Raw genomic sequence first — 27,997 nt, forward strand, 5'->3', positions numbered from 1 at the left:
GGACGAAGGTTGTACAAATGCCACGCTGTAGTTTGGTTGGTTTCTGTTGTCAATTGTCAATTGTTTAGCCGGTGTGTCGTTGTTGAAACGTGTCAACATATGATTTGATTCTTTAGGTTATATCAAATACAGTACTTGGTTAAATTGTATGCAAACGTTTTGTTGTAATTACGGTAAGTATATGTTTAATGTAAGATTGCCACTTTTTTTTGTATCTATGGGTCATATTCAGAAGGGTTATAAATGTGGGTGTCCCTACATTTGTTTTACTTAAATTGTAAATCTTCGAAAAATAGAAAAATGGCATATTCGTGGTGGTTACTGCAGATTTATTCTTAAAAATTATATCTTAAAGCCCATCACCCTAAACACTAAAGAATTTAGACACAAGGAAAGTAAAATTACTTAATGGAGTAATACGATGAAAGAAAAATCTACCTGACATACATTCTCAAATACAGTTTGAGAAATTTGCTTATAAAACGACCTCGCACAACGAATGTTTGTACGTGGCTAGGGCTACAGTTTTTTTTCTCAATAGAATAACCAGGGACCGATTTGTTTGTTTTTTTGTGGGTTGGGGGAGGGGATGAAGGTAATTACTAATAATCTAAAGACTGTGTCTCAATTTAAAGAATACTCATTTACTTTATTTAGAACTAGAGACCTGTCAACTTAGTAGATTCCTTTAATGACATAGGTGTTTGGTGGCTGTGATCGCTACAGCGTCATGTCCACGTTGCGGGGTGCCGTGGTACGTGAGTTTGATCCCAGCCCATGGCATGGCTCAAGTATAATATGAACACCGAGTAGAGGCGCATGCAGATCAGAACCTACAGCAATTAAGAGGTCCCATCGCTTTTAGCCTTTTTGTGAAAAACTGTGCGATGTAAACCTCTCCCTCTCGCTCCCCCTCATTTAAGGAAGCTACGCTTCTAAGATTTTTATAACTTTCGTAATTGGTCAGTTGATAATTTAAAACCCCATACAGGATTATGAACTAACTAGCTGCAATACCCGGCGTTGCCCGGGCTGAACAAAGGGTGTAGTTAGTAATTGTCTTCTTAATTTGAATGTCAAGTGTGAAAATCAATTTATATCACTTTCAGATCCCGACAGACGTTCCGCCAGTTCATAGTTATTTACCTGGTCTGTATGTAATTTAGACTTTATAAAGCAATATAGAAAAAAAGCTGAAAAATAAGAGATTACTAATATTGAAAAGATTCCATTATCTAGCTAATGCTTGGCCTGCATTTCAATGCCTCATTCAGTTTTGTTTTGTAATATGTTTGAAGTAGTTCCACATATACAAAGCATCTATCCATCTCTTTATATCTATATATATATATACTTCCCACTATCTCTGTATCTTCTATAGTTATATAAGTCTCTATATAGCTCTATACATCTATAGGTATGGGTATCTCTTTATCTAACCCATTTCATTCTCTATACCTCGCTCTATCTCAACTTATCTCTCTATCTCACTATATATATATATATATATATATCACTCTATCTCTGTCTCTCTTTTATATTTAAATAAATTGTGTCATGCATGCGCACTTATACAACAAAAACAGATGAAGTGCCGCTATATAAAATGAATTGAACACATTTTTTGACACAATTCGTGCTCCAACTATTGTAAAATAGTTATACCGTCTCAGTAACCTTCATGGGCATGCGTATTTCATCGCAATCGGATGAATGGTATAGGAACGCATACGGCACAAACAAACAAAAATTAAAGACATAACAAACGCATCAAACGATGGTGCGTTTAAAATTCAAGGCAACTCTATCTATTGACGAAGTTAAGAACAAAACTGTTATTAGCGCCTTTATTTTTCTAGCCGCTGCGAGCTCCACTAAGCGGACTGGTCTCACCAAGGAGAAAAATATTAATTTGCCAGACCTTACTATGTGTATGATCGTGTGTCAGACATAGAGAAATGACACTCACTCACTATTTGTATGTCTATGACCTATGATTTTTTCTGTTATAAAATGAAATTTTCACTTTTTCACTCCCTTAGGGATGGAATTTCATATTAATATGGGGTCTTTGTGTTAATCCAGGTTATAAGCTAGCTGTAGGCCAAATTTCATTCCAATCCATTCAGTAGCTTTTACGTGAAAGAGTACCTAACACACATCCATCCATCCAAACTTACAAACTTTCGCGTTTATAATATTAGTAGGATTTAGAGAGCTATTTATTGCTTTCTTATGCTTCTGTGCTCTTTTTGGTTATATGTACAGCTTTTGTTGTGGGGGGGGGGGGGGGGGTGAATATGTAATGTTGTGATTTGAGTATTACTTAAGTTGATGAATTATCTTCCAAAACAGCATTTTTCAATTTACGCTGGTCTCTAAAATTCATGATAGTGGGAATAGATATGAGGTGGATGGTGTTTTTTAATAATGTCATCAATACTTTCTTGTTTTTAATTTACTTAACTACATAATTTTCCTTAACTTCAAAACCCTTTACAACTATTAGGTTTCTAGAATCCATAGGTGATGAAAAAAAGAAACATTTTAATGATTCTACAGTTTTCTTTAATTTAGCTCACCTAACTTTACCACTTTTTCACTTTGGTTATGATCACCTAGACCTAGAAAATTTTAACCACATTGCAAAAACCGTAACTGCAAAAATATTTTTAACAAACAACTCTACAGTACTTTAAATTTGGCTGACCAAGCTTTAAAAACCCTTTACTTTAGTTAACATTAAAATTACAAAACAAATACCTACTCAAAAAACGGTTTTTTTTTGTAGGTAGCTAGCATGGTCGTGCACATACTAGCATTCATCAAGAATAAATCTTGATCACTTTGAATTAAGTGAAATATTAGAATAACTATGCAGAATTACAAAAAAAAAAAAAATTACAATAAGTAAATGGTAAAATCATTAAGCAGTACACAATTACATATTCCATATAAACTATTCAAATTAACATTTCTGCTGCACGTACATCGAAAAACTGATGAAATATATATACAAACGAAATTCGGAAGTCATACGACCTCATACATACATCAGAACATTCTACTATAATCATCAAATTGTTCATTAAAGAAATATAAATAAATACTTCCATTTTTACATAAAAAAAATTATACAATATACATGTAAAAACAAGTAAAAACAGTTATTTAATAAAATCCAATAATCAAATTATTACCAACCATTTCAGGTTAGATAAAACTTTCTTTTGCTTCTTCCAAGAGAACAAATAACAATCTCATAAAAATTATTCATGTACCTCAATGTGACAGAAATTATATAACAATGCAATGAATTTAATGGAAAATAAAATTGTACATGCCAAAAAAATGTATTTCATTTGTTTCTTTTTTTTAATGAATGTATGGCCCTATCTGTTTTGATATGTTAGTCCTTACAGTTTTTGGGCCACACAGTGTCTGTTATGCAGCACTCATAACAATATCATTATTAATTTATTAATATATCATGGGGCCATAACTGTTTAGTCAGATCAGTCACCTCTGACCCTCGAGGCAATTTGGCTTTGATTTGGGGCGGGGTCAAACTCACAGTTTTACAGTGTAGGGAGAATGTGGCAGACATCTCCACTTGCCAGGCCAAACACACAAATCTACTACCGTAGGGATGTTTCCAAATAAAGATATGATGCATTTTTGAAGAGAAACTCCTTAACAGCAGGAAGGGCAAGTCGAGGCGGTGACGTTATCCGAGCATAAATGTTGATTGCTCAGAGAGCATCAAGAATATGCAATAATCAGAATTGGGGCGGTCAATTGCAGAGAGAGGGAGGGGTCTCAGGATAGGGGCTCTAAATGGCATAATGGGCTACTTGCATATTTGCGCACTTGCATACTCATGCACTTATACATGTGCACTTGCATGCTTGACACTCGCATACTTGCTTACTTGATCACTTGATCTCACCCCTACCAAAACACATTCTTGTTCCTCTATCTTGTGAAATTTAACTTTTAACAGATGCTGTGGTTAATCACCCATGTGTTTCTTTAAGTTGACTCAGAATATCCAATAAATAATTATGTGACTGCCTCCTGAAAAATAAATATAGCCTATGTACTTAGATTAGTACATTAATTGAATTTAGAACAGCCTCAGAAATATATAGTTCTACATAGTACTGTAAATATGAGAAATTTTAAAACGTGAATAGTTATGTTGGTGGTTTAAACATACTGTATGTTGTGCTTGACACGTTTTTACATTACTATCAACATAAAACAATCTGAAATATTAGTATTTTGTGGTTATTGGTTTGTTGCAGGTTTTGTCCATCATGGTGGCGACATTGATGAAATCTCATTCATTTCGCATGTCAACAGAGAAACAAGAAACACTGCTAAAGCTAAGCATTCTGTCGCTTGCTGCAATATTATGTAAGTGAAAATTGATGCTATTAGAATGTTTAAGCATTATGTCAGCTTTTCAGATTTGCTAGGCCTGAATTTATTTTAAGTAATGTGCTTACTTTCCCTCTATGATAACTCAAAATATTTAACAAATAATTAATAGTAGATTTTGAAAAGAAAAAAATATATATAGTTTTTTAATTGGTTGGTTTACTATCTTTCAAATGAGCCACTCACTCTACAGTCAGTATTCCAAAAAAATTATTGAATATGAAATTAAATTTTTAAAACTTTCAGAAAATTTTAAATATAAGTTAAGCTCCACATGTAAGTATGCAGCATCCAAGAAGAGTTGGCACAGTTTTGGAAACATTTTTGTTCTTTGGACATGTGTAGAATTAATATATGAAAATACTTTTATGCGGTGGCCAGTGATGAGACTGGCCAGACAGCCATCTCGCCAGCCTGCCGAGGGGTGCGATGCAGGTAACACCCGCCCCTCTCTTACCTCCACGGTAGTACCTCCCCTTTAGGTCTGACACGTTTCCAGAGCCCCGTCACTAGGTCGCAATTGTTCTCAGAGCTTCAGGTGTTTAGTGGGTGATTCTGATGACGTGACACTGCAAAGGGCTACGAGACCTTTCCAAAGCCATATTGAGAGGTATATAAATGGAGAAGATGACCTGCGAGGCAGTGAAGTGAAGAGCACGAGTGACCCCTTGTTGAGCAACAGCGAACGACGAACCGTGGACTTTGTGTGCAAAAATTAGTGCATCGGGGACCGGATGTTGTATGTACGGCGGACCAGAGTTAGTGCGAGGCAGTTTGTTGATACAGAGGTGTGTAGTAAAAGACGTGCAGTAGAGAGAGAGAGAGAGTAAGTAAATTGTGGACATGATGAAAAAGTAATTTGTGGACAGACGGTTATGTTGTCATACCTTAACAAATGGCGTAAACATTAGGTAATAAATAACACATACCTAATTAATTGGGCTATCCTTTCCCGACCTGTTTTTCCCACTCGTAAAAATACATTTGAAGTTGAATGGATAAACTTTATAAAACAACTACTCCAAAGATTGTTAATCATTTATTAAGTATATAACACCTAGTATGGACATTGTGCATATAAACAATGTTTACGCATGTTTGTATGTTTAACCCTGTATCATTTCTTGTGCAGCTTTTGCCACAAGATTGTTCTCCGTGTTGAGATTCGAGAGTGTGATACACGAGTTTGACCCCTACTTCAACTACCGCACTACCAAGTTCTTGACAGATGAAGGCTTCTACAGTTTCCACAACTGGTTTGATGACCGGGCCTGGTATCCACTGGGAAGGATTATTGGCGGTGAGTTGCCTCCACGTCACTACTCTCCGTAGTTCGCACCCTTTGGGACCAATGTGGGCGTAAGTAAAAAAAGCACAATTCAGCCAGAATAGCTACTGAAACCCTTATAAGAAATTTTCACTTGCGAAGTGTTCCTTAAAGTCCCATAAGGAACTTCTTAACAGAGTTTTACAACTTATAATCAGTTCATAACATTCATCTCTGTTGAAGCTTGTAACTTTTTTGTCAGGTTTTTTTTTCTTTCAAAGAACTATATTATTAGGGCTATATTTTTTCGTCACAGGTGTTAATTTGCAAACTGTGAGTTAAAAAGTTGATATTTTCCCACATCATATGTTCTAACCCAAAAGTAAAGATTATTAAAAATAATTTTTGAATAGCTGTGTCTTTTTTTTTTCCCTTATCTATGTGGATTGTCTTCGAAAAATATTTTATATTCATGAATTATTCAATATTCCATTGCAACATCTTAGATTGAAAAAATTTTCCGTAAGAATTTGCTACCAAATAGGTAGGCCTACACCAAGTGGGACTTTTTTTTAATTTAATGTATTTCTTATTGAGAATTTTATTTTTATTTTCTGCAGCATTGTTCACACATTGTTTTTATGTTTAACAAATCAGTGATAATGATTTAAAATTACATATAAATAATTCTTTGCTCTATGTATTTTATGTATTTGATCAGTATAACATTTTTCAAACTTAAAATTTTACTGGTTTAAATGTATTGCCTATTTTTTTTTTATTTATCTTCACCTTACTCTTGATCATGGTTCCATGTATACCGTATATACTCGTGTATAGCGCGCCCTTTTTTTCCCTCAAGTAAAGGAAAAAAATAAGGATGCGCGCTATACACGGGAAAAAAAAATTTTTGGGGGGGGGGAGGCGGGGGAGGAGTGGAAGTCGTTAACTGCCGGGTGACGTTCCTGGCCAGCCCCCACACATACGCACAAGCAACAAGGCCTCTGTTTCACACACACACGCACGCACGCACGCACGCACGCACGCACGCACGCACGCACGCACGCACGCACGCGCGCGCGCGCGCGTCAAGTTCTCCGCGCCAGCTTAGCAACGTAGCGCGGCACACCTCCCTCCCTTCCTTCCTTCCACGTACCAGTTGTGACGATATAGCGCTTCATTATCTTCCGTTTAGACAGCAGAGTTTATGTATTTTCCTGACGCATCACCACACATCAATTTAAATAATCAGGTACCACAAAATGTTAGTAAAATTTATTTATGGGGGAAAAAAAAATTTCAATTTTTTTTTCTTTGGAATTAGTTGCAAAAATCGTGGTGCGCGCTATACACGAGGGCGCGCTATACACGAGTAAATACGGTATTCTTTTCTTTATTATTTTAGTATATTTTGGATCACTTTTACTGGGAATCCTTTGAAATGTGGAAAAAAAAATTACCTATGTTAAAATTAGATCTAAAAATTATTTGATATTTGTGAGTATTGTGATAATCCAAAATTTTATTCAAATGAAAAGAAAAAAATGTATTTGTAGAAGCCTTTTTAAAACATATTTTACAATGTTCTGTTTGCACAAAGGATATTGTAAAAATTCACCTAATACTCTTAGGTTATAAAATTTGGAATCTTTTTTTCTACTGTAATTTCGTATCAGTTTGGGTAGAATAGTTGTTCAATACAGTAAAATTTACTATGCTAAGTTCAAGAGTATGGTGTCATAGGGTGTGATTTTGCCATCTCACCCATAGTAATATAAACAGCCATGTCTAAACCTCAGATAAAATGGTCCAAATTTGTAGACAAATATGTCACTGCTTCACAATAAGTTTTGTGTTTCAATCTGAATAAATTCTCTTTAAAAAGTATCTTTTATTAATACATTAATTCATTTTCAGCATTTATATGTGTTTGTAGTGAAAAAAATTGTTACATAAATCATGAGCATCATCATTATTGAAATAATTATTGAAATCATTATAAACATCATCAAAACCTCAAAACCTTGTTTATGTCTTTGCAGGCACAATATACCCAGGCCTGATGGTAACCTCAGCCGTACTATATCATCTTGCGTGGTTGATAAACGTGACAATAGACATAAGAAATGTCTGTGTGTTTCTCGCTCCATTCTTCTCCAGTCTTACCACAATCATCACCTATCTCCTGACCAAGGAACTGAGAGTAAGTCCTACCTGGGTTGATTTTGAATGTACCTAGAATCCTGTATATTATCTTGAGAGCAATTTTATGTTTCTATGTAAATTTTAAAAGGTTTTTGAGTAAATTAATGGTGTATATAAATGAGAAAACCCTTCAACCAGTTATGTTAACATCACTTTCAAAACTATTTAATATTATCTTTTACATGATGCATCTTTTTTGTGACCTTCTGAGTTAAAAAATTATATCTAACATTTATCAAATTTATTTAATTCCAATTTGAGATTTATACATTCTTTCAATTGATTCTTGTAATTTGAGAATTTATTTATTTATTTATTTATTTTTTTATTTATTTATTTTTTATATAGAGAAACCTCAATAACAGTTCAGTCTGTTTGTGCCTGATAATGGGAACAGGTCTCAGTACCAGAAACGTTGCAAATGTTTTGTCTTAGGAAGCGTTCTGTGTTTGTCTGTGCTGTCCTCATTGTGGTGTCCAGAATATATGTTTAGTCACATCGCTGGGTTCGTCTGTTTGTCGCAGTGTTGTCCAAGGCCTTTGTCTTTATTTACTGTCCTTGTTGCAACTCTTGTCGTCGTCAACACACTGTGTTCGTCTGTGCTGTGATTTATTTTCTTATTCCTTCCACAGAGTTCTGTATGCTGTGTATGCATTTAACTTTTGACATCAGCTGATATTGATTTGTTTTCTGTATGTCTCCATAATTAAAAAAAAAAAAAATTATATTGAGGTTTATATTTGGGTGCAGCTTACAATACTGATGAAAATGTCCTATGTTTACATGCCAACTGATCAGAAATTTATAAGCATAAATAGAGCTATGTATAAAGATGATAACTCATAATGTGGCACAAGAAACAGGAGTGGCTAATCAACAGTCACGTTGAGTTAAAAGGGTGAAAATCTTTGGTTTAACACAGTTTAAGCGAGACTCCTGTTTCTTCAGACTGACCCTCAACACTTCACATTCCAAAGAACAAGCTCTCAGTTAAGGTTGTAGCAGCCAGATAAATGCAATATCAACCAAAGCAGCCTGTGGTGCTAACACCAACTTCTCAAAATAACTAATTACATGAACAGTTATGCTGAAGTTTTATTTGTTGTGTGATTGTTTGAACAGGACTCTGCATCTGGTTTAGTGGCGGCAGCGATGATTGCCATCGTCCCAGGATACATATCGAGATCTGTAGCAGGCTCGTATGACAATGAAGGTAATTGTTACTTAGTGAAGAGCTTAACAATTGTCAGTTAACTAAAAGGTGGTGGTGGTGTACTATTGTTACCTTTGAAACAGCATCACTAAGTAGAGACTTGAGAGTTAAGGATTGTCCTATTTGCTATAGTTTCCTATTGTCATTATCCTGTGCAAGTGATGATTAAGTCTTTACAAAAAGCAAACTATATCAATCTATAGAGAGAAATAAATAGAAATTTTACTTTAAAACTATTTACTGAAAAATAATTTTCAATCTAGATGGAGCGCTTACTCATGTTTTATTGATATTATGCACATTGCTAATATGTATATTTAAGTACCACATTTTACTAAATTTGCATGTTTATACAGAAATTAACTATACTACATATTCTCATGTTTATACTATTCTAGAGTCAAATTGATAACATAAGTTATTAGCACAGAAGTTTTTATGTTCGTCTGTTTTGTGTATGTCCATAATTTTCATATGTGCATTTTACATGTACCATAATTTGTCAAGTTTTAATAAAATTATATCATTAAACACTAGTATAATGCTGGTGTTCTTATTTCTTCAGGTATTGCCATATTCTGCATGCTTCTGACGTATTACATGTGGATAAAAGCTGTGAAGACAGGAACAATCTTGTGGTCTACTCTGGCTGCACTTGCCTACTTTTACATGGTAAGAAACTAATATGTATAATGTTCAGGCTAAGGTGACTTACACAGAGGCTTTCTTTGAAAGATTATTGCAGTGGTAAAGATTTTTTTGAAACAACTTCATGGACATTCACAATTGCTTATAGAAAAATATTGAGAATGAACAACAAAACATAGTACATAAACTATACTTGTACAAATATCAGTATTTTAGTTTGAATTGAATAGTAAGAATTCCACCAAAAAAAATTTTCACATCATGGAACAATTTCTGAAAAATTAGACAAATAATATTAAGTGAAAGTTTGGTTAGGTTAAGTGATACAATTATTATTTGGAAAATGTTTGTTAAAATATTTAAATTTATGAAATAAAATTTTGTATTTAATTATGCAGCTAACGTATCTTAACCTAACCCAACCCACCTGACGTTTCAGTTCCGATTCGCTTTATTTCCCAGATCTCGCTGCTATACACGTTGATCCAGTATGAGTAATATAGCTGTTGAGTTATTGCCTTAATGAATTGAAATGGTTTAATTACTCAAACCACTTTTAGTCCAGTCGGCAGAGGTTCAATTTGGGGGGGGGGGGGGGGGGGGGGGGGGTACCTTGCATTAAATCGGAACTTAATGAAACTTTGAGGGGTTGTTTATGGGTGCCATGTAGAGCTATACTCAAGTTTTCTACTAAAAAAATCCTTGTGGAAAATTGGGGGTGGCCGAAAAACCGCAAAATTTTGGCACTCGTTTCAGTTTTTTTACTTATTACTTAAAACAGTGGTTCTTAAAAAAAATTATACTCTTACCAAAATAAAATAAAATAAAATAAGATTTTACGTTGAATAACTTCTTTAAACGTCAAAATTTACTTGCCAATATCATTGAGTGAAGTAAACTGTGATTTTGATCGAAGATTGAATATAACAACATTTCAGTTTGATTTTTTTCTCCGATGTGATTACCAACAAGGTAAGCCCTAATTAATTCAGAGGTATTTTCCGGAGATGATGTCCACGCGTGAGAAGCGACGGTGAGCTGTGTGCTCCGCAGGTGTCGTCGTGGGGCGGCTACGTGTTCCTCATCAACCTGATCCCGCTGCACGTGCTGGTGCTGATGGCGACGGGCAGGTTCTCGCACCGCATCTACGTGGCGTACAGCACGCTCTACTGCATCGGCACCGTCCTCTCCATGCAGATCAGCTTCGTGGGCTTCCAGCCGGTGCAGAGCTCGGAGCACATGCTGGTGGGTGCCTCCTTAGGCCTGTGCCGGTGATCACAAGTGCAAACAGAACTGTTATTGATGGTTAGAGACCAGATTTTATGGTGGATTGCGACTAAACCGAACTAACAAAATTTTTAGTCATTACGTCATATAACCTCAAAATGCATGTTAATACAGTATGTAACTCGAAACACAAGTTAAATTATGAAATGATTCTGCAATAAACAAAAATTTTCTTATTAAAATTAAGTGTGAATAGTGGGTTTTGGTAATAAAATATTGTTTTTATTCAAATAGTTAAATTTTCAAATGGACTGCAAATAATTACAATTTCAAATCGTGGTTATCTTATTTTCTTTCCTTTATTGCTTTTTATCTCTGAACATAAGATGGTTGATCAGGTAAATAAACAGTTATATAAAAATTTAATTAACATTGAAAACTTAATTTAAACAATAAAATTGATTCAGAAACAAAAACCTTAAAATTCTGGTCTCTATTAATAGGCTATGGTAAATTTTTTCTCTAGATTTTTTGTGTGTTTGTTGTGTTTTTCTGCGATATTAATTACCTCGCGGTTGACATCTATTTGTGACATATTTAGAGAATTGAATGGGTAGGCTAGATTGTGTATGCCAGAGCCAGTGTGAGTTGTTCAACTGACTGCACATTTTGTGAGAAGCCAATACAGTATTGAAAGTGATGGAACATGTTTTTACTTCCATCGTTGCAGATGTGTATTTTCATTGGCCTCTTTTTTGTGTGTTCAGAATTTATAGGTCACATTGCAAAAGTAATGCAAGCATTCAAAGTCTAGCATAAAAACCAGTGATGGATCTAATTCTGTTTTCTCGAATCCAAATCTCAAATTGGAATCACGAAGAGTCCCTCTAATCTATTCCTAAAATGGAACCTAGGTCTCACATAAATTTAAAGACCAATGTCTTGGGAAATTTTAACAGGATAGGTACGAAAAAATATACAATTGACAGAGTTTTCAGTGTTGAAATTTTGATTTTACTGCATTTCCTCCTAAATTAATTTTCAAATTATTTCTTCAGAATCTCAAAAATTTCAACTTATTGAGGTTTTGAGGATTAACTGGCCTATCCCTAATGAAAACTAAATTTCATCCTCTGCATTGTTTAATCAGTTCTGTAATGTGTAGTTGTTGTGCAACTGACCAACCAATTTTTTTCTTGCAGGCTCTTGGAGTTTTCGGCCTCTGTCAGCTGCACGCATTTGTCGACTACCTGCGCAGCCACTTGAGCAAGGAGGACTTTGAAGCCCTTTTCCGTGCCATGTTGGTTGGCACGGCGTCCGTCATAGTGGTGGTTGGAGGCGCGCTCACGTTCACCGGTCAGTGTCCGCGCTTCTGCAGTCGAGAAAGTTGGACAGTGCCATAATGTGAAGTTTTGTGGGCCTTCGCTGCCAACTTCTGGATTTGCTTAGCTTTCGGGTTCTAGCAACATAAGTGTCAGAGCACATACAGAAGTGGGGCAACTGCTGCCCTGGAGTTGCTCACTGCAGAGCTGAGACAGCGTTACTGTTCAGTTTGACACTTGCCATTTTGTGTTTTACTTTTTGTGAGGTTTTGAATAATTGTAACCCTTTGATTGTCATTTGATTGCATCCTTTAGTACTATTAAGGAAGTACATAATGGGTAAAATATAAATATTAAATAATATTATTATCACTTTTATAATTTTTTTTTCCATTTTTTTATTATTAAAATAGCCAAACCAATCCGTATTAATTAATGTATTAGTAAATTATAAAAAAATGATGATTATAAAAAGTTTTATCACAATACTTAAATATTTATTTATAACAGTTGTATAACTAAAATACGTACTTCTTCATATTTTTAACTTAATTTTTTTATATATTCAGCACTCATTCAGATTAAAATCTGTAACTTTGGCATCTGTATCAACATAAAAGTGGCTATAATCTAGAAGCTGGTCAAATTTGTTGTATGGTATGTTTATGTTGATAGTAAGTGTAGTGAAATTTAGTATCTATTTCTATAGTGTAGGCAGGCCACACTTATCAGTTATCTTAAATTCTAAGGGTTTCATAGTTTTGTCATTAGTGGTTAAACTCCAGGCCAATTATTATTATTGTTTTTATGCTTTGGAGTTCAAAGCAGTAGCATAGCAAGGTCATATGGTACCTGATGCTGGAATGAAAGTATTAAACAAAATAAAAATAAGACATCTATTACTGCAATTATTTGTTCTGGTTTATTTAACATTGTAAGCATGTTAATAATTTCTAATAATATCCTAAATTAGTTTCTTGCGAATTGTGAAATCACTTCATCAAAATCAATGCCTTTCACTACATTTGTTTTCAATTTACAAGTCAGAGAGCCAAGCTTGACTCATAGTTAGAGACACGGAAATTTCGCGAATCGCGATATCGCGAAATAACACCGCAATTTACCTTAATTCGCGACAAAACACCGAAATCGCACAGCATCGAGAAATAAAACTGATCATAATGAATTAGACCACCCATGCAAGACATCGCGAAAAACAAGTAAACACGACGTTGACGGCACATCGCCATTTTTCTAAGTTTCAACATGGCCGCTTTGTAGTAATGAAAGTAAATAATGATTTACAGTATTCCCGTCACGTAATCATTACAATTTGAAACGAAAGCAGTAATTGCAATCATAAACTAATTAAAAAGAGAAAAATGTACCTGAGCATCAACACAAAGTTAATAAAAAATACCGGCGATGTTTTCAACACAATATAGCTGCCATGATTTTTAACCCGCTGTATTTACACATTAATCTTGTAGAGAAATATAAAATTTTAATTCTTCCTTTCATGTTGAACAGTTAACAACCTCATGCTTTCAACTACGTTTGACTGGCTTGGCAACCTACTCGTTAGAGCTGTAGGTGTAGCAAACCGTATGTATTCGGTACTGACTGAGTAACGGGTGCGCCATCTAGTATCGAGTAACGAAACGTTACACACGGCTGGATTTCGTTACTCACATTTTTCGTATGTTTTACGCATGCGCGCGCATATTCGATGAATTTACGTTACAAAGAACGATGTTTGTTTATTAAGTATAATATGGAAATTTGTCGTCCAAGTTTTTTACTGTTTATAAGAAAGTATTTTTTACAAATTAGAAATATGTATGTTTTTGTTATTTATTATCGCGTATTTTCACGTTTTTTGTTGTTTTTATCTTAAGAGATAATATAATAAAACCGCTCTAATGAGATTTAATTGTTTCTTGGTTAACAAAAACTGTTAATTATCAAATATTGTTAATTGTTTATATTCTATTTATTACTATTTACGTGACGTCATACTGTACGCGTACGCAATACGACTCGATTCGTTGCTGCAACATAACATTGCATGTTATGCGGTATCAGAAGTAACGAGTAACGTAGCGACACAATAGTAACGAGTACTAATTGTTATAGTAACGAATACATACGGGTACACTTTTTTTCGTTACTTTTACACCTCTACTACTCGTAAACATGAACACATGGCACTACGCCGATTGATAAGCAAAATCAGTGACCTTTAACTGCCGTAACTACACTTCTCAGCAAATGCAATACGACTGCAGAGCAAGTGAATACGGCGTCAACGGGACAAAGAACAGCAGCAAGAAATATTAAAAGAATACTAAGTTGAGACATGCCGTGCCGAGGCAGCGCGCTAGGCGACACCGGGCCGTGCCGAGGCAGCGCGCTAGGCGACACCGGGCCGTGCCGAGGCAGCGCGCTAGGCGGCACCGGGCCGTGCCGAGCTGTTTCAAGCCTACAATTTTTATTTGCCAATAGTGTTGACTTTAGAGTGCAGTATACGAGTATACGCCGTGCCACTATTATTTAGCCAAGCAAAACTTGTAGGTCATAAAACCATTCTCAAAAGTTAAAGTAAACATGAAAAACCAAAACAGCGAAATAAAACAGAAATTTGATTTTTTCAAAACGAAATTTAAGGAAAAATAAAACCATTTTTACGGGACTCTACTCATAGTGAATATAAGATAACTCGTGATTAATTATAGTTTGGAAAAACTTCACTCACGTGATGCTACTGAAACACATAACGTTAGTAAGAACGTTAAAGCTAAAGTCATATTTGGTACGGAATTATAAGGCTTATATTTCACTACCAACTACAAATCTGGAACTGTGGTGGTTGACTGGTCTAAACACTTGCCTCCCACCAGAGCAACTCGAGTTCAATTCCTGGCGGGGTCGAACCTGGGTTTTTCGCAATGTGAGAAACGTTTTTGGATATTGCCGTGGCCTGCGGATTTTCTCAGAGTGGTCCCACCCCTACTAATTCATTCCATCGCTGATCCACACCCCATCTCATCTCAGCTCATGCATTCTTCAGGCTGGCCAGAACGACAGGTCCCCTCGGGTAGGACAGTCAGCTCCTATAAATGTCTGCTCCATTCCAACCATGTAGACCCTGCACCAGGCAAGAAAACTACATGTCTTTTTAATATATATTTAAATAAATCTTAAAGGAGACCATTCTCTAGTTAATTGTCAAAACTATTTATTGAACAAGTTTTAAATAATATGTATCATCAAAAAATGTGAGCACAATTTTGTTATTTTTTTGTCAGTGATGAATGACACCTGGCTTGGGTTGGGGGGAGGGGGGTTCATCTATGGTTTAACAGAGTGTGTGGAGTGTAATGTGTGCGCAGGCAAGATCTCGCCGTGGACGGGCCGGTTCTACTCCCTGCTGGACCCGTCGTACGCCAAGAACCACATCCCCATCATAGCGTCAGTGTCGGAGCACCAGCCCACGTCGTGGTCCTCCTTCTACTTCGACCTGCAGATCCTGGTGTTCCTGTTCCCCGCCGGCCTCTACTTCTGCTTCTCGCAGCTGTCCGACGCCAACATCTTCCTGGTGCTGTACGGCGTCACCAGCATATACTTCGCGGTGAGCGTGCGAGGCGAGACGCTGGGCTCCCGTTCCAGAGGACATCTGCTAGTATCCCAAGTTCATTTTTCCCAAGATCACTCGAGGAAAATGCTGGCTGGGTTACTCACTCTAGGCCATTTCTAGTTTTCCTCCCCCAAATTCCATCAAGTAGACCCAAGATTGTATGGTGAATGGCTATTAAAACCTAATAAAACCGAAAAGCATGCCAATGCACCAAATAGTTAAGCATGTATGAAGCCAAGAAGATTTATTCAGAAATTTGAATTTGTATTCTGCAACATATTACAAGCATACTTTTTTTTAATGTACATAAACAGTTGGATCAACGCAGAAATTTTCAAGTAGTAATATTACTTGTTCCTGAAAATGCCTTGAAAACAGCCCACTGCAGATGTATTGCCCATAGTTGCCGTGACCCAAATGCTATGGTAGGTTGGGAAGTAGTCCGCATATACCAGGAAAACAGCCCTTTGAAAATCTACCGCCCATAGCTGCCACGACCCAAACGTTTGGGTAGGACTTGAATTACCCCCAAAATTGGCCTCTCCGGAAAACCATCACACCTGAGAATGGGTTGATCGGTCAGGAATTAACACTATGGTGCACCGCACTACCGCAAACTTCGTCGGCCAGGCTTCTTGAAATCGGCTTTGATTTTTAAATTGTTCCACCACAATATTCTTAACTGGGTCACAATGTAATGAGAATACCTGCAAAACTTTATCAAAGTATTTTTGTTCTCTTTCGATAAATCAAAAGTGTTGTATAATTACACTGCTTTGTCACTACGTTAACTTGAGATGGTTTTGAGTCATCTCATAACCTATAGCTAGCAAAAAAAATTTCCAAACTGTGTTTGAACCTCAAAAAAAATTTCACAGAGATTGCTATCTAGAATCAATGGTGATGCTCTCATCACCTGGTATCGTATGTCTACACTTTTTCACTTATCTGCAGTTAACTTACATTGCCTTTATTGATTGATGTTCCGATAATTTCCTAAATGAATCCTACCGACTGCACCATTTCTTGATTTCTTGCAAGTCCTTTAGTGTCACAATCGTATCTTGACTTACATCAACCTGATCTCGCTTACATTACTTTCCTTGACGCTCCCATTACTACCAACCTCTAGGTTACTCAACACTCACAACGATGAAATGTGAAGTTGTTTTTGTGCAACACAGGGAAACAAATCTTTTTGTTTGGAAATTAATTTTACAAGGGCGCTGTCATTTTACATGCTGTTTGATAATTGGTATTTTAGTTGGTTGTATTTGATAACACTGGACGATCTGTGGCTGAAGTTGGTATTCTGCAGTTCGATATCGGCAATGAGGCACTGGTGATTCATTGCCAGTGTATTGCAGCTTTATGTTATGTCATCTTCCTGTGTGCCAATGTGTGTGTGGCTCTCGAAAACCACACTCGTAAATTTGCATCTGTCTAATTATCTGTTAAATTAATCCTTCCTATGTTTTCAATAAAATACGTTTGTATAACAGACACCATTTAAAAAAAAGTTACGTTTTTTCCTGCAATGTTATATTATTGAAGGTTGGAAATGATTGAGTAGTTATGCTAATTGACAAAATGCAGCGTACTTTATCTTATGTTTGTGCTATTTGCGTTACCATCCGTAATATATATCGGGGCGAGCCGCCAGCGGGGAGGGCGTGCGTTGATGCGCGGTACGTCCGCAGGGCGTGATGGTGCGTCTGATGCTGGTCCTGGCGCCGGTGATGTGCATCTTGTCTGGCATCACGGTGTCGGCCATGCTGAGCACCTATATGAAGCAGGTCGACCCGGTCAAGAACGTCGACAAGAAGGCCAAGAAGTTCGAGAACAACTACGTGATGAAGAGCGAGGTCAGGCTCCCTTCATTTCCTTCTTCGTGAACTCAGCTGAGGAAAAACTGAACAGTGTGTTCTTTTTTTTAAAAAAAAAAAAACTTTCCACCCCCCCCCCCCCCTCCCCCCCTCGCCTGTAAAGTGTTAATAGAAATTGAATGTACACAATCACTTCTTATGATATATGTCTTTCAGAATTTACGCACACTCTCAGATTAAAAAAAATGTTGGGTGTTGTATGTGTACATAGTTTTTTTTCTCTATTCCTGATGAAAACCAATGCATGGTCAAAGTTTAAATAATTTATTTAGAGGGAAAGCATAGTGTGATCTTTCACTTTTTCGTGTACAATCTTGATTTATTAAAAAAATGTTCTTCAATTCTAAAATTTTTATATCGCATCCCTTCAAAATTATATGTAAATTCATGCACTGTGTGTTTTCAGATTGCGACGGTGTTTGTTGCCGTGATGTGTTTCTTGCTGCTATCCTACACATTCCACTGCACCTGGGTCACGTCGGAAGCCTACAGCAGCCCCAGCATCGTGCTGTCCGCGCGTTCCCACGACGGCTCGCGGATAATATTTGACGACTTCAGGGAAGCGTACTACTGGCTGCGCATGAACACTCCAGAGGTACGTAATTGGTTTCCTGATTTGGCTGTTTAATTAATAGCCAGCCTCCTGCCGGTATGAAAACTGGACTGAAAAAACTGACACCCACATGGTTTGTAGCACACACACTCTCTCTCTCTCTTTCTCTCTCTCTCTTTCTCCTCTCTCTCTCCTCTCTCTCTTCTCACTCTCTTCTCTCTTTCTCCTCTCTTTCTCTCTCTCTCTCTCTCTCTCTGGCAGATTTATTTTTAGATTCCCCCTCTGACATTGCCCAGCGGCAGACTGCCGCAACAACAGGCGGCGGGCGTAGTTTAATGGCGCAGTTCATGATGCTTTACACTCACTGCTGAGACATTTTAATCAAACAGTTTATATTTACTCGTAAAATCTTTACTAAAAAACCAACACAGGATAGTTATTTAAGCATTTTATAGTCAACCACAACAGTGTAATGTTAATTTTTTTTTTACCCAAAATGGAAATTTACACACATGGGTAGCAGTAATTTTTATTCAACTAAATATATCACATAAAATCTGCGATCCAAACGCTGGTAAATATGGTAGCTCAAAGACATTTTCAGAATAATTTTTAGACTTAAATAAACCGGTATGGATTCTTGAAAGCACTTAAGGAACTTGCATTACACCTTTATCTTAATTTCTCTGTCATATAATGTTACGTTCACCACTCAGATTACATAATTGTCCTATGCATGACGAGAAAACTGCGCACCAGTTCAGAGCCGTGTGGTTAGAGGCAATACTGCGCTACAAGCACCAGCGAGGTTTGTGCTTCATCCCGCCTCACTAACACAGACACACCCCTGACTAGGCGAGCCCCTTAAGTAAGAAACATGGCGGACATTGGAATGAGTTGGTGGGTTTTGTTTTCTCTGGGTTTTCCCACTTTGCTCCATTCAAATCACTTCACCACGCGTCATTTTTAATGACCTCGAAGGCTACACAGTGTTCAAGCCCAAGTAATTCTAATTCATTCATACATACTATTAGAGTAACAAAACATGCAAAGATTAAAACTATCAACAAAAATAATTACAAGCCGTAGAGCATAAACATTAGATTATATGATGAGACCTACAATAATAAAATATGTATGTAAGGTCCTCACTTGAATTATACAAAAAAGTTTTGTTTTCTTAGACCGACAGTTGGTGTAAGTTTAATTATTCACAATATAACTCACTATGCATTGTGTATTCACAAGTAAAGAATACCCAAAAATGGTTTTAGTTTAATATTTACTGGCAATAAAGTTTTACAGCTAACATTGGCTAGGAAAAAATTTAATTTTTTATGAATCATACCAATTTATAGTACGTACTTATTGTTACTTTGTTCACAATGCCTATATTTTTAGGTTTTGAAGTAAGTTTGGTTGTAAAACCAATTTTTTTTATTTTAAAAATTTTATTTTAACCAACACAGTTAATTTGTAATTTTGTATTTCATTATTTTGTGAGTAATGGTTAATTAAATTTTAAAAAATAAATAAATTTAAGCAGTATGTATGTTCCCAATCTTGTAAAAAGTCTCGTGATCATAATGTCTACTTAATCTGCCATCCCACTTATCATTAGTATGTTGGTCATTATTTGAAAGGCTGTATTTGAGTGTCATGAATCTAGCATGCAGATAAATTTTCAGATTGTTACTTGTGGTGCCTTGAAATATATAATTTATGAAATAGTGAAATACTTAAATCATCTAAGAATCAACATTAAGCATTCATTACCAAGAGAAATTTGGTTTGCTGCAGGATGCGAGAGTGATGTCGTGGTGGGATTACGGCTACCAAATAACAGCGATGGCGAACCGGACTATCTTAGTGGACAACAACACCTGGAATAATACCCACATATCCCGAGTTGGTCAGGCTATGGCATCGTCAGAAGAAAAAGCTTATGAGATAATGCGTGAACTTGACGTTGACTATGTGCTGGTTATATTTGGTGGTCTTACCGGGTACTCATCAGATGGTATGTATGATTCACGAATTTATTTTTGATTTTTTAGTTTTTCAGATTTGTACATTTACATGTAAAATTTTTCTAACTGCTCTACACTTTCACCTTGCTCACTTACGAATTGAACTTTGTGAATTTATCCTCTTTTTCAATTCTCGTTTTTAACATAATTTATTAACATGAAACGGAAAGTGTTTGTTTTGTGACTATATTTCTGTAATTGGTTCTCGTTTAGCTGAAAGTTTTATATAGTGAGCTAATATATAACTAAGTAAATTGTGTTGAATTGTTTATTGTAAAATGTTTAATGACGCGAACTTTAGGCAAGCACTTAGTTTTTGTATCTACATATATTACTGCTGCTTTAAAAAAATTGTGTCCCGTTGAGTTCATTGCAGGTTATCTTTCTTTTTAATTAACTTTTGTTTACTCAAAGTAAAATACATGTGCATTTGCATTGCATTCTTTTCTAAGAATGAGACAATTTTTTAGTAATTTTGTACATGTACAAAAAATGTTTTAACCAAAATGTGTTCTCACCCGTATCGGTTCGGAATCAGTGAATCGGCAACAGTTGAATTGGCGTACCGGCAAGATTCCATGAATCGGTACAGCTCTAGTGTCTACTATTAAAGCCTGTTCAGTTTCTGGGTAGGCATGTCACAACACTAAATAAGTAAATAGGTAAATGATGATTGTTTGCAGACATCAACAAGTTTTTGTGGATGGTGCGTATTGGAGGCAGCACTGACCGGGGCAGCCACATCAAGGAGTGGGACTACTACTCCCCGACCGGGGAGTTCAGGGTCGACAAAGAGGGGTCCCCTACCCTCCTCAACTGTCTCATGTACAAGATGTGTTACTATCGCTTTGGTCAAGTTTACACCGAAGGAGGTACCATCTTAATATATATAAATCCAGTGTCCTGATGTTTGTTTCCAGTGAACTCTTCACCAAGTCAACCGATTTTGATGAAAATTGGCATTTATGTGTAATTTTTTCCAACTTGAGAGATAGAATAGTTTTTTTTTCGATTAATGGTCTTAATAATTTATAATTAATAATAAATAATAAATAATAAATAACCGATCGCCATGGGTAAACAAAAAACCATAGGTCATAAACATACAAACAGTAATTGTGTGACATTTCTCTATGTCCAACACACTGTCATATAGCGCTATCCAGTTTGCTTTAACTCGCAGACAATAAAGCTCCATGTGTTTAGCCCGGGCAACGCCGGGTACTGCAGCTAGTTATATATATATATATATATATTTTTTTGTATTATTAATATTGGTCTGAGTTAGGGCTGGGCCAGCCTGCAAATTTTTGGGTTTCGTCCACACTTGGTTATTTTTTTTTAAGTTGAGTCATGTCTTAGAAAATGGTCAAGCTCCAGTAGTTACAGAATATTTTTGGGAATAGATGTAGGTTTTTGGTGTTTATGTCACTGGAAGTGATCAAGGAAAAAAATTTTTGAACTTAATAAGTGGGGAAACTTATTATGGGGGAACCTAAGCAAGTTTTACTGTACTTTTTTTTTTGGCAATGAAATTTTTTTAAAATTAACAGTACTTAAAGAAAACTGAGGGAACCTAAATACGATATTCTACTGTGAACTGTTTGCAAAATATGGTGTATTATTTTATGTTCATTGCACATGTATTGAATTTTAAAATAAATACCACTGTGTGTCATCCCATCAAGTAATATGAACTCGACTTGTTTTCATGTCTCGACCTATCTCTAGTCTGATTATATGAGCAGAGTTGAAAGGGTTAAATTAATATTAAAGTGAATATCCCATTAGTACAAACTATTGAATATATGGTATTTAAAAGTTTAGAGGTTTTAAAATTAAAATAAAAAATATCAGACAAAAATTAAAAACGTAGTAAATTCATAACTTCAGCACTGATCATTCTAAAATTTACCAAGTATATTTGTGTTTATTCTTAAGTATCCTTTTACCTTCCCCCCAGAAACTGCACTTTTAATACATAATTTTTTTTAATGAAATCACATTGTGTGTTTCGGAAATCTAAATTATAAAACATTAATTTAGTAGGTTTAACGTTTTAACACCAAAGGATGGTGTGGTTTTTTTATTTATTAATTTATTTATTTATATACATATTAAAAAGACTTGAGACCTAGATTGAGTTTCAAAAGACATGTTGGATGTACTCTTGGATTTGGACTAAAGCTGGACAGAATCCTGATTTTTCAGGAACTTCTCTTTCCCAAAATGTATGGCGGAAAATTAATTTTTCCTGTATCCAATTACAAATACATGCAATTTCCTGAGACTTTCTCTGTTATTATTTGCAAAATTTATTGAATCGTTTATCGGTACTGTTAAAGAAATGTGTTTATAATTGAATCTGTATCAGTAACCAATAATCGTGGCACAAAAAAATTCACACCCACTTCAGCTAGCATTAGGCTAAAGTATTGGCTTTATTTTAGCCAGACCTGCCTAGCTGTATTTTACATGCAAAATGTGTACGGTGATTCCAGGATCGTAAAATGTTTTGTGCAGGCAAGCCACCGGGCTACGACCGCGTAAGAAGCGCCGAGATCGGCAACAAGGATTTTGAGCTGGACGTTCTCGAGGAGGCGTACACCACGGAGCACTGGCTGGTCCGCATCTACAAGGTCAAGGACTTGCCGAACCGCGGAGTGTAGGAGTGCTCGCGAGGTTGGCTCAGGTGACGCCCTGAAGACTGTTCACACGTCCGCACGTGCGTGAGCAAACTCCCCGGGCAGTCACGGATGTTGTGCACACACACACTGTTGTGGCTACTGCCATCTCCGAACATTGTGTAAGCAATGAAGACATTTTTTTCCAGAGTTTAACCAGCACTTGTTCCCAGTTTTTTAAGACTACAATTTTGACAAGACTGCAATTCCCTGAAGTGATGGTGTGCTTTCAGTATCTTATGGCCTCCTAAAAAGACAATTTTAATAGAACCTCGTTTCAGTAAACATAAATTTAATTTTTTATGTGCCTACTTAGTGTTTTCTAGTCTTCTGGTTATAGGCTATTGTTTTATAAATGCTATGACTAAATCAACAAAAACAAATTTCTTCTGGATAAATTACATTTACCTAGGTAATAGTTAAGGCCTAGGGAACCAAGGGTTGAATATTAGGAGTTGGGGTGAATTTTACTAATATTTACAACTTTATTGTGTTTTTGAATTTTCTTAAATCGTATCTTTATCTGTTACTGAATTTTATCAACAGTACTGTAAATACTAACAAGTAAATGAAAGTAAATTATTGTTTGTGACATTTGGAGAAGTCCTTTAAAGCACACTACAATATTTTGTTATAAGAGATTTTTATTATTATTTTGTGACTGAAGAGAGTCTGAATATAAAAACTCAAATATGCACTTTTCATAATAACATTTATCAAATCAGATATTACAATTAAATATTTGCTATGGCGAACTATTTGTTTGCCTGATGATTCAGGATTCTCATGTGTATTTTATTATGTTTCAGAAATAAATTAAATAAACATTATTGAAAGTAAAAACTGTCATAGCTAAATTTATTAAGTTAAACAGAATGTACTTTCTAATGATGAAGCAAAGTAATAAATGAAATTATGGCAATTTATTATTATGAGTTTGTAGGCGTCTGCGAGCAGAAGATTTTCACTTCGAGTCGAGCTCGAGCGAGTTTGCTAAAATACTCGCGAGTATCGAGTCGAGTTCGAGTTTTTTTTTTAAGTTTATTGCACATAAATTTACTGTGATGGAGTAATAAAATGTGAGAACTTTTGAGAAAAATATGGAAATAAAAAAAGAAACCATTATCATTGTTAGCCTACTAAATTAAAAAATTCGATATTCCTAAAGTATTTGGAATTTCTTATCTCCGCCGGTTGATTTGAAAAGAGGAAGTGAAAGAGCATAGAATAAAAGTATTTTCAGATTTTTAGCATTTTTTTTTCGCATATACCGTTACTCTACATATTTACCAAATTGTTTAACCTCAAAATTAGTGTCAAATATCTGTAACTTGTCATTAAGTTTAATCAATTTAAAGTAATAAAAATAGAAGCATTTTACTTAATTCAATTTACACTTGCAAAAAAAACTTACGCACAATAAACCTACATGGAAATTAAAGTCTTTTTCAATGTCCTGTAGTCTGAAATATGTTTACTCATGTCATCAAATGTAGAGCTGTACTGAAGAAGCCGATTTTGCCAATATTTAGTTGAATCGGCATTTCTGCCAACTTCCAATACTCTTGTTAATTTTCGACCGATATTACTGAAAAACGAAAGAGACTGCCATAACCTAAAAATCCACGAGTACCCTTTTCACTTTTCGTAGTAGTACTACATTCTTTCAGATCACATTATTTCTTAGCAACATGTGCCAACCGTACATATCAAGATTTAACATCCTTTTTTTTTCAATAATGTTCTTTAATTTTAATATGTCCTAAATAAATACATTACCATCACGGTAAATACACATCTCGGTTATTACGGCAACTATAGTGCAAATGTGGTAACTATCATGCTTCTGCAGTAGTTATGGTATCTACAAAGAATCTTTAGTTCTTTTTATGGTAATTATCTTAAGATAACTATTGGAATTGTACTGTAGTTATGGTACATCATCCATATTTCTTCGTAAGTTGTTGTTCATTTGTATTTTCTTCATATTTATATTTACGTGCGCCATTACTGGCAGGAATTTTCATAAAAATGTTAAACGGGACTTTATATCACACATTTAATGGTGTAAATGATGAGACCCCGGACAATTTAAATGCTTTTTATAGTAAAATGCGGGAAATGTTTCCGCATAAAGGAGGAAAGTGATACATTAATGCTATGCGGAAAATTATAGAAGTAAAAAAAATTAATCACGGAAATTCGTAAATCCCGGGTACGTAAAAATGATGTGTTCATGTATACGGTCGATCATGTTACATTATAAAGTAAAGGATAATAGTGTTGTAAGACTTTTATTCCGATATAATGAGAGTTTTTTTTCTATAGGTACAGTGCAAGAAAAGCTCGCTCGAATTTCGAGTTGTTGAAAAGCCACGAGCTCGAGTTCGAGTATTACTAAAAAACTCGACTCGAAACTCGAATTTCGAGTACTCGCAGGTGTCTATGAGTTTGAGTTAGCATCAAAATAGTTATAAATGTACAATAATACATAAAAAAAAATTATAAATACCTATCTTTAATTATTCTTCCACTGACTTTTTATATATGATGAAGTATTACAGTTTTAGATTATTATGGATTTTAGTTCTAAAAATAGAATGTATTTTATATAAAATAATAAAAAGTAATAAAATATAAAAATATATTATTTAAATACTTTTTTTTTTTCATTTGAATTTTATATTTGGTTTTGTATACCTTAATCAGTTTGTTTTAAAGAATTTTCATCAAAACATTTTGAATTTTTTTAGATTTATTTTCACAAGCTTTATATTCTCAGTGTTAACACATATTTGAAATCTTGTGAATAAAACTTAGATTGGACAATATTGTTTTGTGAACATTATAATGCACATAGTCATGAATATGTCTTCCTCAACAAGCAATACGTAAAGAACTAAAATTTTGACAGTTGGGTATTCTCTGTTAAAGTAAAGAAAGCATTACTTTAATTTTCTGTTTATCATATCCATAATGCATTATGCTTTAAAGTGATAACCTCGTTAGTGTTAAACAATTTTTTGTAGTTCAACTAGGAAGGTTCTGTCAATGGTTTTGTGTTAATTAATAATTAATAAAAACACTATTAACTAAATACTTGTGATTCACAGATTGCCTATATCTGAAGTCATCAAATTCCTCAAATTCTGCTTTAAAACTTGGTTTCATTTTCCATCTTGAAAATAATTTTGCTTAATGGCGTAGCTAGCTCTTGGTTAAAAAATAATGTTTCATAATGGTTATAACTAGCTCCTACACATATTTACCCATACTAAAGTTTTGTAGTTTTTCTTTGTATGGAGTTCAGAAAATTACATTTTAACAGTGAACTCTGCATAGATGATTAATAGTAAATGTATTAAAATTTGCAGTCTGTTCAGGACTATGGGGTTGCATGCTGATTCGTATTGATTTATTTCTTTAAAACCTGTGACACTGTTTTATGCTGAAAATTGTCATTTAGAATAACAGAATGGTAAAAAGAGACAGTAAACATGTGTAAAAAAAAACTAATTAAAAAAGTGAGAGAGAAAGTGCAAAAGCTTGATGCAGTTTAGTTGAAATCGTAACAAGCCAAAAAAAATTTAATGTCTGGGAAAAGAGTATGGGAACAATGAAAAATGGAAAATATTTCAGTAAAATAAATATAGCTATGGCATTTTTGTCATGTCTTAGTAAACTGGTGTATAAAATATCAAGAAAATTATGAAAATGTAATATTTATTTAAACAGTTTGGCCTTTGTAATTTGTTTTTTGATGTTAATGCTGTTTGATCTTTGTTGATACTTTTCAGTGTTAATGCAATTTGTTTTGTTTTTTTCTTAACTGGCAAGAAAAAAATATTTTTGAATTACATCAATAAGTTATAAAAAAGGGGGGAATATTATTTCTTTGGTTCTTTTGAGATTTGAGGTTAAACTTGTTTTGTGTGTATGGTTCAGTAGTTTAATTTTTGATATACTAAAAAAGTACTCTTGTTGCTTGTAAGTGGGGAAAGTATTGTTTTAAATTTTGTATTTCTTGTTTGCAAGAAAGTTGTAATTATTATTTTTTTTACTGTTGAATGCAGTTTTTTTTCTCCCATTGTTCAATGTTATTTGTTTGGGCTTGATTTTGGGGCATGTAATTTGCAAAACTGGGTGTGTACGTGTCCAACAAAGTTTTTACATCTCCGTACTGTTTTTCAGAATACATTTGTGATAGTGGTGACTTGGTGGCAACTTTATATGTCTCATTGCCAAAGGAAACCTATTTCATTTATTTCATAAATTCTATGTATGTCTTGTTCAATTTATTCTTATCACAATAAAATAATACATTGCAATTGTACATTTTTGACATTACATGTTCCTATAAATAAGTATGTTTTGCCTGAACAGTTATTGAAAGTTTTGGGATGGAAACAATACCATCTCGTGCTTGTTCTGGCTGCATTATTTAAGCCAGAAAATATATTATTTTATGCTAATTAAATTTTTTTTTTCAAATCTAACCAAAATTCTAAGGCAATCAGTAAAATAACTACAAAAATGAACATGATCAATTGAAAATCATATTTTTTTTAAAAGATGACTTTTCAGTCCACTGTTTTAGCAAATTTTTGTTGAAAATTGTGCCTACCAAGTTTTGCATTTGACCACCTTGGTTCATAAATTTATAAATGTGGATAAAGTGTTAAATGGAGTAGAGTACTGCTTTATATTTTCTGCTCATCGTATGTGAAGACTTTGTCCAAGCATCAATAGACAATAGTGTATTTTAGTGTTAATGAGTTCGTGTAACTAGACATACCTGTTGTCACAACATTGTCATATTTTTATGGGTTGATCTATGTTTATTTTGTGTGCAATAAACAGAAGGTGTGTGTATACATTGTAC

General features: G+C 34.9%; 1 protein-coding gene across 1 annotated transcript; it reads left to right on the plus strand.

The window, feature by feature from the left end:
- Positions 1-5: 5 nt before the first annotated feature.
- Positions 6-27,996, plus strand: LOC134537692 (dolichyl-diphosphooligosaccharide--protein glycosyltransferase subunit STT3A). The gene is made up of 14 exons (XM_063378409.1): positions 6-173; positions 4,308-4,419; positions 5,576-5,743; positions 7,753-7,913; positions 9,038-9,128; positions 9,694-9,800; positions 10,830-11,021; positions 12,206-12,359; positions 15,718-15,956; positions 17,663-17,827; positions 18,255-18,443; positions 20,202-20,421; positions 21,115-21,303; positions 22,955-27,996. The coding sequence occupies exons 2-14, from the start codon at positions 4,320-4,322 to the stop codon at positions 23,098-23,100; spliced, it is 2,121 nt and encodes a 706-aa protein (XP_063234479.1). The 5' UTR covers positions 6-173; positions 4,308-4,319; the 3' UTR covers positions 23,101-27,996.
- Position 27,997: the final 1 nt, after the last annotated feature.

The sequence above is a fragment of the Bacillus rossius genome, chromosome 12 (assembly GCF_032445375.1).
Source record: "Bacillus rossius redtenbacheri isolate Brsri chromosome 12, Brsri_v3, whole genome shotgun sequence".
Lineage (NCBI taxonomy): Eukaryota > Metazoa > Arthropoda > Insecta > Phasmatodea > Bacillidae > Bacillus > Bacillus rossius.

Excerpts from the sequence above, each read along its gene's own strand:
- LOC134537692 (XM_063378409.1), top strand. The coding sequence starts at position 4,320 with ATGGTGGCGACATTGATGAAATCTCATTCATTTCGCATGTCAACAGAG. Across the intron at positions 7,914-9,037 it reads TCCTGACCAAGGAACTGAGA|GACTCTGCATCTGGTTTAGT; the intron begins GTAAGTCCTACC and ends TTGTTTGAACAG. Across the intron at positions 15,957-17,662 it reads TCACCAGCATATACTTCGCG|GGCGTGATGGTGCGTCTGAT; the intron begins GTGAGCGTGCGA and ends GTACGTCCGCAG.